Below are 13,265 nucleotides of genomic sequence, written 5' to 3' on the forward strand. Positions count from 1 at the left end.
CTGATACCAAAATATTGTTTCAAGCTTTCTTGGTGAAACTATTTCTTTTTTCGATCAGGCATCACCACCGTGCTGACCATGACGACACTGAGCACAATCGCGAGAAAGTCTCTTCCCAAGGTTTCCTATGTAACGGCAATGGACCTGTTTGTCTCTGTGTGTTTTATTTTTGTCTTTGCTGCCTTGATGGAGTATGGCACCTTGCACTACTTCACTAGCAACAAAAAAGGGGCCAAAGAGAAAGACAAGAAATCAAAAAATAAGTCGTCAGTAAGTGTAAATGTGTAGAGTATTTTATCCCCGTGGTCCTAACATTTATTAAGGACACATTACAGGAGCAAGGTTGGAGAGACCTTAGTGGTCTACACTGTTCTGTGTTCTAACTTTTCCATACCATCTCTAGAAATGCTTACCCGATGGTGTCATATATATAAACCTGAAACTGAGTTCAGCCTAAACCTTGAAGTGATCTCCTTTGGCTACATAATACTGGATGGCATCATGGCCAGAGTTTGCATTCCTTGACCAAGCAGAGGGGCAGGGCAGGAAGATGGGAAAGACCTCCCAGTCCCATATTACATGTGTGGGGTGGGGAGAGTGGGGAAAAGGGGGCTCTGTTATCCTCTGAGGCAGCCTTTCCCACCCTGCCACCCTTTAGGTGTATTGGAATACAAATCACATCATCCCCAGACAGCATGGCCAATGGCATGAGCATTGTAGTTGCGCACACCAGGTTGAGGAAGGCTGTGCTATGGGGATGCCCCCACATGCAGGTGATATTCCCATGGTGAACTGTTTAAGCCCTATGATTCTGGTTTTCATCGCAGGAGGGATATAATTTTAGATTCTCTGTAGATGTTCTTTTAAAAAACCTTTCTGTGTATTTTAAAGCTATTGGTGATTGGTTGGGGTTGGGTCTTCTTTTTTGTTACAAATTGAAAATAACCTTTCTTCTGTTTTAGCCTGAGCTCTTCGAAGATGGGTAAGACAAATAAATGAAATAACTCGGCATTAGCCTCAATAGCAGTGACAGACACCATTTACTCCGTTTATGTTTTGTTTCTTAGGTTACTTCCATCTGTTCACGCAGTTCTGTTTACAGCAACCCCCAAATATCTGTGAATCAGCATTTGCTTAGTACTAAATCTAGCAATAGTGGAGACTGCTACAGCAAGTATCTCTCTCTCTATCTGTGACTTCCTAATAAATACCGTCATCAGGATATGTACTACAGTGATTTGGCAAAGAAGGAGTTGTGCTCACTGGAGTCCCTGTCCCTGGCTCCAAGTTGATTAGCGGCCATTGGATAAATCATAGAGGACTGCTGCTAGGGCAAACCTACTGATGTCTGCTTATTTCCCTTCCTGGAAAACTATACCGAGGAAGGAACACAGTACTAGCACATCTGTACTGATGTTTGCTGTGGTGCCAGTGCCTGAGCTGGTCCTTTCGATGGTACAAGTGGACAAGTTCCAACAGGCTGCGACCAGATCTGGATGCTCTGTCTTGTGTGCTACTGCATAGTGGCTCATATTGGGCTGCCAACTTTATATATAAATAGTATCTGGGTGGGGCTAGCGAGAGCCATTTGGGTTGGGGGGGCAAACCAGAGCAAGTGGAGCAAGAGAACTGAGCCAGCATGTTTGGCCAGCCTGAAACTGTAGCCCAGTGGTTTATAGTAGGCAATTCTGGCACAATCTGTTCTATTCCTTGCAAAGCGCGCACTGACAAATCATGGGTGGTGTTTGGCCCGTTAATATAAGCCCGCATGAGTTTTGTGTATAGCACACAATTCTGTAGTTGGCTTTAGTTTTCGAGTGTGCATTGCAGAAATGTGACAACTGTGCTTATTGAGATAGAAATATATTTTTAAAATGCATATCATGTACTTCGGCACGATTATGCAAACTTACACTATTGATTTCATTGGTACTAAATTGTCTGTAAGTGTGGACTGGCAGCCAAAGTGTTGATATCAATACACATTGAGCTGTTTCTCATCTGCCCTTTTCTCTGGGTTCTTCTGTTTGCTTTTCTGTGTGCTTTAGCTATAGAGTAATGAAGAACATATGCATCTTCTATTCCTCTAGGATTAAGCAACATGGTGCCCTTCAGATGTTTTGGACTACAACTCCCATAACCCCTGGGCATTGGCCATGTTGGCTGGGGCTTATGGGAGTGTAGTATAAAATATCTGAGGCAGCAATTTGCCTATTCCTGCCATCATTTTGATATTATTAATAATACATGTATAAAGTAAATATTATGGACAGATTTCATTTCTCACAGAGTATCTGGGTGATGTCCTGTAGTCCTTTTTGTTATGTTTGGGAAGAACTCCTTTTTTAAATGCCACTGTTTCAGTCACTATAAATAACAATTACTTTATCTCTTCAATGATTTTGAACTTCAAAAGAGGCTAGTGCTCAGCAAAATGAACATTTAATAATCCCCAAAGGGTAAACATACTAAAATATTAATATGCAGCGTATCATTAAGCAATATATAAATTTAGTCATCTCCTATAAATAAATAAGAAGTTACTTTTTGTTACTATGATGTTGAGATTTTTTTAAAATGGAATTCCCGGGCATAGTAGTTGGAATAAGGGAGTACTGAACTGGAATCATGAACGCTGTGAAGGGCTTTCTCAAATGGAAGAATGGCTAAGTTAAAAATTAGGATGGAAAGCTTCCTGTATTTAATTCACTGTGCATTAAAGCCAACCATAATGCTGAAACCAATCTTTAAAGCAAGGGCTGAATTAGCCAAATCGACACTTTGTTGCTAGGGTTAAAAACAAGCATTTACTTGTTATCTTCTGTATAGGCAGACTAGACTGCTGCCTGAGGCAGCAAAATCCAAAGAGTGCTCCCAGTACACAAAGAAGTATACAAGTCCAGGCTTGTGCATTATTTCCAGCATTGATAGCTCCCTACAGAAGCTGAGAGGGATGGGGGAGAAATTTGCTTGGTTCACATTTTAATGCAAACTTGCCTAATTCCACACTTTTGAACCAATACACAAACCAAAAAGTTCTCCTTCAAAAATTGAACTTCCCTGAATTTTACAATGGCATTCTCCAATGGAAAAATGCATTAAAACTGTGTATCTTAGAAAAAAGTGCGCACACGAATGTGCATATTAGTGAAAATAATGTTAAAAATGCATTATATTAGCGAAATTGCTTACAAAAAAATTGTTTATTAAGCAAAGTTATACAAAAATCATGCATTCATACACAAAGATCTATGAATGTTCATCCAAACTTTAAAAAAATTCTCAGAGTTTGGGATGAACAGACCTTAAGATCAGAAACTGAGAAACTGAGAAAAACTGAAATTGACAGATTCATCCATCACTGCCCCTGGTGATATTGGTGTATTGGAGCATACTGTCAGTCCACATGAGGATGATCTTTCCTTGTCCTACATATGATGGCAAAAAAAACTCATTGAGCTGAATGCTTTATGCCCTCCTCCCCTTTCATTCATATGTATATAGAGGAATAGTGAATTACAAGGGGCAAGGACCAGGGAAAAGGGACAGTCCCTCTTAGATAGTGACAGTTGAGAGCCAGTGTAGTGTAGTGGCAAGAGTGTTGGACTGGGACCCAGGAGATCCAGGTTCTAGTACCCACTCAGTCATGATGCTCACTCACTGGGTAACTTTGGGCCAGTCACTGACTCTCAGCCTAACCTACCTCACAGGGCTATGAGGATAAAACGGAGAGTGAGGATAAAATGGAGAGGAGGAGAAGGTGCATGTAAGCTGCCTTGAGTTCCTTGAGAGAGGAAAAAGGGTAGGATATAAATTGAAGAAATGTAATAATAAAATAAACGAAGCAAAAAAAAAAACAGGAACGGACCAGAAACAAGCATCACAACAATTATTAACAATCAGCACCTGTGTTAAGCAACCAATCTCTTCTACAGTGCTTACTATTCAATTAAGGAAATTAGATATTGCCCCCGACTGATAAGATATAATTGTTTAGCAACCAATATGTCAAAAATGTGTCCTATCCAAGACTGTTTATTTCTTCACAGTAAGAGCAAATTATTTGCCTGCCGTATTGTAATGTGTTTAAGCATTGCATTTTAACAACATTGCAGACAGTAATTGGCTCAATTATATCTGAATGTTACCAAGAATGCTGAAAAAGCAGTTTGTGCAAAAATACCTATTTAAAAATTAATCATACAATTTCAGCAACTTTTATTGAATCTTTGAATAGCTCCATTGGCTGCTGGCTACTGTACCATTTCAGTTCCATTCCTGGAACACTAAGAGGCATTGAAGACATTCAATCTGAGACAAGACACTATCTCTGAAAAGTCAAAGACTCACACATTGGTCAAAATAAGCTCTTAGGTCTAATAACATTGTAATTCCCTGGCCCACAGTCTACTGGGTTTGAGTGCGTATACTTAAAAGTGGGTACTTGGGACAGAATAGAGATTCTGTTGGTGCACCGCCCACCCCGCTGCCCAACAGTCTCTCTTCCTGAGCTAGCTGGGGTGATCTCAGCGGCGGTGATGGAGTCCCCTCAGCTTGTTCTGCTGGGAGACTTCAACATCCATGCTGAGGCTGCTCTGTCAGGAGTGGCTCAGGACTTCATGTCCTCCATGATGACCATGAGTCTGTCTCAAGTGGTTTCTGGCCCCACTTGTACAGCAGGTCACACTCTAGACCTAGTTTTCTATGCTGGGCAGAATGACGGTGATCTGGGTGTGGAGGAACTTTCTGTTGTTCCATTGTCATGGACAGATCACTACCTGGTAGGGTTTAGACTGACTGGAACTCAGTGCCTCTGCAGGGGTGGGGGACCAATTAAGCTGGTCCGCCCCAGGAGGCTGATGGATCTGGATGGTTTCCTGACAGTTCTTGGGGATTTTCCTGCTGCCTTGGCAGGCAATTCTGTCGAAGCCCTGGCTGATCTCTGGAACAGGGAAATGGCCAGGCGGTGTATGCAATCGCTCCTGAGCGTCCCCTCTCCTGGAGTGGAGCCAGACCAGCACCCTGGTTCTCTAGGGAACCAGCGGCGATGAAGCGAGTGAGACGGAGACTAGAGCAACGCTGGCGGAAAACTCAGAATGAGTCCGATCGAACACAGGCTATAGCTTATCTGAGAGCCACCTCCATGGCAGTGAGGGCAGCAAAGAAATCTTTCTTTTCTGCCACCATTGCATCTGCAGGGAGCCGGCCAGCGGAGCTGTTTCGCATGGCCAGGGGCCTTCTACAGTCTGGCCCATGTGATGAAAATTCTGACCACTCGACAGCCCGCTGTGAACAATTTGCCCAGCACTGTGCTGATAAAATTGCTCGGATCCGTTCCGACTTGGATGCTGTAGTTGATGCAGATCCTGTGAATGTCACTTTGGCTCCTGCTTGTTCAGTGTTGATGGATTCTTTTCAGTTTGTGCAGCCCGAGGATGTGGACAGGATCCTTGGAGCAGTGAGAGCCACCACATGTATGCTGGATCCTTGCCCCTCCTGGCTTATTAAAGAGGCCAGAGGAGGACTGGCTGATCGGACAACCGGAGTGGTTAATACTTCTCTGGAACAAGGCATTGTTCCATTATGCTTAAAAGAGGCAGTTGTGAGACCTCTGTTTAAAAAGCCTTCCCTGAATCCCACCATACTAGATAACTATCATCCACGTACCATTTTTGGGCAAGGTATTAGAGCATGTGGTGACCTCCCAGCTCCAGGGGTTCCTGGATGAAACGGATTATCTTGATTCATTTCAATGTGGTTTCAGGCCTGGGTGTGGGATGGAGACAGCTTTGGTTGCCTTGGTGGATGACCAACGCCGGGAACTGGACAGGGGAGTGTGTCCCTGTTAGTTCTGCTGGACCTCTCAGTGGCGTTCAATACCATCAACCATGGTATTCTTCTGGGACACCTCACTGGGATGTGACTTGGAGGTACTGTTTTACAGTGGTTCCATTCCTTCCTAGGGGGGCAAACTCAGAAGGTGGTGTTGGGGGATGCCTGTTCAACTCTATGGCCATTAGCTTGTGGGGTCGCTCAGGGTTCTGTTCTGTCCCCCATGCTATTTAATATCTACATGAAACCACTGGGAGAGGTTGTCCGGAGTTTTGGAGTTCGGTGCCACCAATATGCTGATGACACCCAGCTCTGCTACTCCTTCCCACCAGATTCCAAGGAAGCTGTTTCTGTCCTTAACCAGTGTTTGGCATCAGTAATGGACTGGATGAGGGAGAACAAATTGAAACTTAATCCAGACAAGACAGAGGTGCTCCTGGTCAGTCAAAAGGCAGATCAGGGAATAGGGATTCAGCCTGTGTTGGTTGGGGTTGCACTCCCCCTGAAGACTCAGGTTCGCAGTTTGGGGGTGCTCCTAGATTCAGCCCTAAGCCTGGATGCTCAGGTTTCAGTGGTGGGCAGGAGTGCTTTTGCACAGTTAAAACTAGTTCGCCAACTGCGCCCGTTCGTGGAGATGTCTGATCTGGCCACAGTGACACATGCCTTAGTTGCATCCCGTTTGGATTACTGCAACGCGCTCTACGTGGGGCTGCCTATGAAGAGTGTTGGAAACTGCAGTTGGTCCAAAGAGCAGCTGCCAGACTGTTGACTGGGGCTGGCTACAGGGAGCATACAACTCCCTTGTTAAAACAGCTTCACTGGCTTCCAGTCTGTTTCCAGGCACAATTCAAAGTGCTCGCTCTGACCTATAAAGCCCTATTCGGCTCTGGTCCAGGTTATCTGAAAGACCATATCCACCCTTATGAACCTGCCCGTGCCCTGAGATCTTCTGGGGAGGCCCTTCACTCAGTCCCACCACTGTCACAGGCACGTTTAGTGGGAACCCGGGAGAAGGCCTTCTCAGTGGCTGCTCCATGGCTGTGGAACGCCCTTCCCAGGAAGGCTAGGATGGCTCCCTCCTTGATGTGTTTCTGGAGGCAGGCTAAAACATTCTTGTTCCAGCAGGCCTTTGGGACATAGTTGGAACCTGGGGGTAAGCTGCTAAAATGCTGTTTTAAAATGCTGTTTTACTGTTTTTAATATAATTTTAATTCTTATTATATTTTAACTTTTGTATATTTTCATATGTTTTAATTGTATATGTTTTAATGTTTGTTAGCCGCCTTGTGTCCCAGTACTGGGGAAAAGGCGGGGTATAAATAAATAAATAAATCAAAGTATTGGTTCCTAGTAATTTCATTTATATTACCATAAGTTAATATATTCTGACATGCTATTAGGTGAGCCCCCTATCATTCCAGCCATTTAGGGCGCAGTCCTATGCAGATAGGCGGCCACCCCCGAACTCAGAGGTGACTGCCTATCCAGTGCAGGGCAGGAGAAGCACGGAGGGGATTATTCCCTCCGCACTTCTGCCCTGCATTTTCGGCTAGGCAGCTGACTTCGGCTGTCTAGCCACAGGAGGGCAGAGTGGGGGGAGGAGGCTGCCGTATGACACATACAATGTGTCGTACAGGCATTTCTGCCTTCCCTGCCCCGGAACGCCGCCCAACAACACCCCATTTTGGCTTCTCCGCGCTTCTCTTGCGAGCGCAGAGCAACGAGGCTGTTCCGTGCTGCCTGCGAGGCAGCATGGAAGTGAGGGGAGGTCGGTTCCCAGAAAACCAGGTATCCTATGGCCGTCTAGCTGCTGACTAGTGGCCATAGGATTGCTCCCTTAGTCTTTCATCATGTATATGATTGTGAATTTAATTGCATGCCTATCTACCCCTCAAGTGCCATCAGTAAGGGTACAATCCTGTGCAAATTTAGACAGAAAAACATCTTACAACTCCCAACAGTGGCTGGGAAATGCTGGGAGTTGTTGGACTTTTTTCTGTCTAAACATCCATAGGATTGTGCCCTAAGTATGTTAAGATTTCATTAAACTGGGCTATTTGGAAGATATATCACATGAGCAAGATTCTTGCTCATCTCCCACTTTTGCTCTTTGTTTGCATCCCACTTTCCCCCATTCTCTGCTAGGATAAATGCAGCTACTGGCAAATATTTCAGGCATATGTAATGCCGCTTCTTCAACATTTGAACCGATTGACCATGAACAATTACATAATCCAGCCTTCTCCAACCTGGTGCCCTGTAGATGATTAGAGCTACATCCCTGAGCATTCCTGACCATGTGGGGCCATGCGGGGAAAGGCTGACATAAACAATTCACAATCCACATTAGGGGGACAGCATTGTTGATTTAGTCTCAAAATGACTATAGGTGGCTGGGACAATGAATGAGGAATACAGGATTGATGCAGTAAGGGCAATTTCAGACATTACTTGGCAGCAAACCAAGGTGTACATTTGACATGTTGCTAGCAACTATAAATTGATCCGATTCAAATTTTACACTTTTAGTTGTACATTTCAGATATTTTAGGTGTATATATGTGAAGTTGCCTTAAGATGCTCTAGTCTTTAAAAAGCCCTAATAAAGTGTGTGTGGTGTATGTTTATGTAGGGGGGGGGGAGAGACAGGGAAAGAAAAGTGATGGAAGGATGATAAAGGGCTTCCCCACACAGGCTTTTATCCTGCGGTTGAGATTGGTCACTCATGGAAGTTTGTGGGGCTTTTATGTGATGTCATCAACCTCCAGCTCCTGTCTCGTACGTTCCAAGAATTTCTACGGTTTAATTTGAAATGGAAATAATCTAGTAACAAAAAAATCCATAGGGATGTGCAAATTCCCTCCCCCTGAACCAGGTTCTCCGGATGCCCACCCAGCCCCTGCCCCCACTCACCAGTCCCCGGACTGCGCTCAAGCTCCTCCCACACTCAGCAAGCAGCCCACACTCACCCTCCCAGGCCTCGTCAAGCTCTGTGGTCACCATTTAAAAAAATAAAATGGCAGTTGCAAAAATGTGCATGTTTTTGTGTGCGTGAAGATGCTCATTTTTGTGAATGCGCATATTCCCGTGCAAAAAATGCGCATTTTGGAAAATGCGCATTTTGCGCATACATAAATATGCACATTTGCAAAAATGTGCATTTTGCATGTGTGCAAATATGCACATTTTGTGATTGTCATTTTATTTCTCAAAAAATGGCGACTGTGAAGCTTGACGAGGCTGCCAGGGTGAGTGCAGGCCATTCGCTGAGCGTGGGCAGGGGGCAAGCAGGGGCAGCAGCTCAGCGAGCGGGGCTTGGGGGTGCAGGCAGGAGCAGGTCCACTGGATTCTCAGGCTGAATCAGGCACCTGTGCCATCCACCAAGATCCATTTTCTATTTCTCTGTGAAAAGAGAAAATCCCGGAATAAAGGAGCTAGACCACCATGCCATCTAGTGGCTGCATTAATGAAACACATAGAGGGGAAATAAGGAGGGGCATGTAAAGGGTGATCTTAATCCCTGAAGGAATCCAGAAGCCAAAGCCTTGGTAAAATCATGGGACAAAAAGCCTCTGTGTGGAGAAGCCCAAAGGGAGCAAAAGAACAGAGACATTGGATTGAATGTTATAAAAAGGAAACAGTCAATGACGTAGTGGGTATGAGAAAAAGACACAGAGTATACTTTGATTAGAGCTGATCTAAATATTCAGCAGTATCACATAGCATAGCTTTTCCTGGGCTGAACCACTTCAGGCAGGGCACTGTATGTTTGATTATGTATATAGAAAAATAGGAGATTAGGCATAAGTAGCTAGAACTCTTCTTTTTGATATACAGGGTGTTTCAAAATGATGGACCCAATTTCAAAGCAGTGTATTTCACGATGGCAACATGTATGTTACAATTACACCAAAAGTTACAAATGGTTTAATGAGTTATTAAGTTTTACTAATCATTTTATAAATGCTCAATGTGCCCTCCACCTGCTGTACGGACAATATCGAGACGAATGAATTTGTCCCAAACACCTCTCAAAGTGTCTTCTTCCACTGAAGTCACCGGTGCCGTGATTCTGTTTTTGAGGTCATTCAGATTAGTCACTAATGGTGGCACAAAAACACGTTCTTTGACGTATCCCCACAAGAAAAAGTCGCAGGGTGTAATGTCTGGAGATCTTGGCCACGAGTGTAGGGCCAAGTCTTGGGGTCCTGTGCAGCCTATCCAACATTGAGGCAGTGTGTCCTTTAGAAAATGTCAAACCTGCAGGTGCCAATGTGGGGGTGCTCCGTCTTGCTGAAAAATGAAGTCATCGGAACTTCATAACACATGCCAGACAGTCGTATGAGAGATCACAAGTTTTCAGCTGGCACAACGAGTGGACTTGCGCGGGCTACGCTGAAAACTCTCTTGAATTCTTCTCACGTTTTCCTCTGAAGTGCGTGGTCGCCCTGTGCTCTTCCCCTTACATAAACAGCCTGTTTCCTCAAATTGTTGGTACCAACGACGAATGCTCTTTGGCATTGGTGGATCAATGCCAAAACGCTGTTGAAACGCACGCTGCACCGCAATTGCGAATTCAGTCTTGCTGAACTGCAGAATGCAAAACGCCTTGTGTTGCGGGGTCACCATCTTGCGAATGGCTGAGGCTAGGGGCTGTTTGTGTGCTGAGAGAGGCATCTAGAGGTAATCATTTGAAACTCTATGCCCCACCCTTTCAAGTGGCAAGAGTTAAAGTCATGGGTGGTTTGTAGTTGCAGAGATGTAGCGATTTCAAATCAGGTCCATCTTTTTGAAACACCCTGTATTAATTTTTGGTTAGCATTGAGGCTTCTTATATAGGAAATTATTCAAACATGAGATCATCCACCTGAAGCCTGAATGTCATAATCAAGGAAAACCTGCACCACATGATTTTAATGCATGTGTAGACTGAAATTCTTCACACACAGCCCTTCTATTCCATTTTTAGCTAGTTCTCAGATGCAAAACTTTAACCAGTTGTCTCTTTCTTTAGAATCCACCTGTACTTCCTGTCCGTCCTGGATCAACGTTAATTCCAATGAACAATATTCGTCACTTTCAAGCACATGATGACAATTATGGATACGAGTGCCTTGAAGGCAAAGACTGTGCCAGCTTCTTTTGTTGTTTCGATGACTGCCGCACGGGATCATGGAGAGAAGGAAGAATACACATCCGGGTGGCCAAAATTGACTCCTACTCTCGGATCTTCTTTCCCACAGCCTTTGCCCTGTTCAACCTCGTTTATTGGATTGGTTACCTTTACCTATAAATACCGGATATTTGACAGTCTCGGAAAAGGGATCACTAATGCTCTTAAACAAGATTAAAAGGCTAAAGTCCATCATACTTGTCCGCCCCCCCTTTGGTATTTAGCTTGACATATCAAGATGCAAAAATAAAATTGGAAAGATTTATTTAAAAAAAACTCTTCTGCCTTGACCATTTACAAAGCTGATTGAAAATAATTCAAATTTGAAAAGGGGGTGTGTGAAGTTATACATTTCCCTTCATTTTTGAACTGATTTTTAATGAAGATCAGTGGCTTAAAGGCCAGACCAGGAATTTCTTCATAATTTGTTTAAATGGGACAATAGTTCAACTCTGTGACAGCTCTTACACCAAAGCTGACAAACGCCTTAAGACCCTGGAAACTGGTACTACTTTACTTAACTACATCTGATGACAGATGAATTAGATTTAAGCCAATTTAAGTCCACTGACAAATAAAGCACTTTAATGGGTTGAAAGCAGTTTAAACCAGTTGCTCTGGCTTGACTAATTTTTGGACAGGGCTGAACAACGACACTGAAGACTAAATTGCACATGAGTCTGCAGGGATAATCTGCAATTGGATTTCTTGATGCCTTTTTAAAATTTTAGCTTTAAAAACAACCATGGGGGGTGACATGACTGAGATTGGGGTTTGGCACCAGAGGAGGGGGGTTTAACCACTTCCCCAGTGGAAACAGTTATTAGCCACAGAGGGAGAGAAAAAGAAATATCTGTGTTGTACATGCCGTTTTCCCTCTTTCAAGGTTAATAGCAGCTTGGGGTGTGTGCGAGATTTATAATGGGGAAATAGGGTGCGTGTGTGTGTCGGAAGGATTAAGTTCCCCACACCATGACCTGCTCCAAACTTCTCCTCTTGAGTCTGCTTTTAAGGCAAAAAAAATGTCAGGAAATTCATTTACAGATCTCCCACATGACGTGCAGTTTGGCCTGATTGAAACTGCTAATTGACTAGTTTAGCCTTCTCCAGTCACCTTGTGCCCCGCCCCATGCGTTAGACTACAGTGGATGACATGACATGGCCACTGGCTATGGTCACTGGGGGTAACAGCAGATGTAGTCAAACCTGTCTGGAGGGCACCAGTTTGGGGAAGGCCGGACTAGCCCTCCTGTGTTTTTTGTTGTTCCTTGCATGAAACTGTTTCATGTGGAAACATGTCAGGCCGCGAACAATATGTCTGCCTGCCTAGTGCTATATTAAAGAGACGAGAGCCGCGTGCCGCCCTCGTGTTGCATAAAGTGATGATATTTCTGAGCTCCTTCTGTCCTATATGTCACATATGTTCCGTGTTTACAATTTCCGGGTTTTGTTGTTTGTTTGTTTTTAAATGTCATTTATCCGCCATCACCTTTGAGAGATTCTAGGCATTCCTATCTGAACAAAATAACCTACAGAAGATCCTTCTTCCCAGCAATCTGCAGTATAAATAAATCCAACAGATCTTCCCTCAGGCCTGGTTCCTGTGTTATTTGGGGTCATGCTGCCCTCCAGATGTTTTGGACTCCCATTACTCCCAACCATTGGCCATTCTGACTCTTCAGATGATGGGGAATACAGATGTTGCCACCTCTGTTTGGGTGTTTCACACAAGAAAGAAGAAAGGGAAAGCAGATCATAGGAACAATGCTTCCAAAGGTGCTGACCAGTTACTCCTCGGAGCAACAAAACTACTTTAATAAACACAGTTCACACAATTCTGCTTGATGTTATCTGCCACCCCAGGGACTTTGGAACTGAGAAGATCACGTGAGATGAGAGAAAACAAGGCTACTTCCCATATTAGCATTGCCCCTCCCAGAGGGTCAGACAGAACTAGGGTGAGAAGTAACCCCGTTGTTAGCCCCTCCCAAGTGATTCCATTGATTCCGATTGTGGCATGGAAAGGACCAACACGGAAATGGTAAATATGGCACTTAGGTAATGTAATAATCATACTATCTGTGATGTGGGTGACAAAGTGCTGTATACAAATACTGGATGAATGATGAAATCCTATTTATTATGAAGAGTTCTTTGTCCTGTAAAACTGGAGTTTATTGGAATTGACTGGTAGAAAATCCTGAGGACTCCTTCTAGAGGCTAAGGTAGAGTTCTACTATAGTTCCTCAGAACGGAGACC

The 13,265-nt window shown here is 44.1% G+C and overlaps 1 protein-coding gene across 1 annotated transcript in view; it reads left to right on the top strand.

The window, feature by feature from the left end:
* GABRG1 (gamma-aminobutyric acid type A receptor subunit gamma1) overlaps positions 1-12,597 on the top strand; it is a 122,746-nt gene extending 110,149 nt beyond the window's left edge. Inside the window, exons 8-9 of the mRNA XM_084856858.1 lie at positions 59-270; positions 10,847-12,597. Of these exons, the coding sequence (XP_084712984.1) occupies positions 59-270; positions 10,847-11,125 (491 nt within the window). The 3' untranslated portion in view covers positions 11,126-12,597. The remainder of the gene's footprint in view (positions 1-58; positions 271-10,846) is intronic.
* Positions 12,598-13,265: the final 668 nt, after the last annotated feature.

The sequence above is a fragment of the Heloderma suspectum genome, chromosome 5 (genome assembly GCF_057233095.1).
Source record: "Heloderma suspectum isolate Gila_16-S chromosome 5, 16-S_ref, whole genome shotgun sequence".
NCBI lineage: Eukaryota > Metazoa > Chordata > Lepidosauria > Squamata > Helodermatidae > Heloderma > Heloderma suspectum.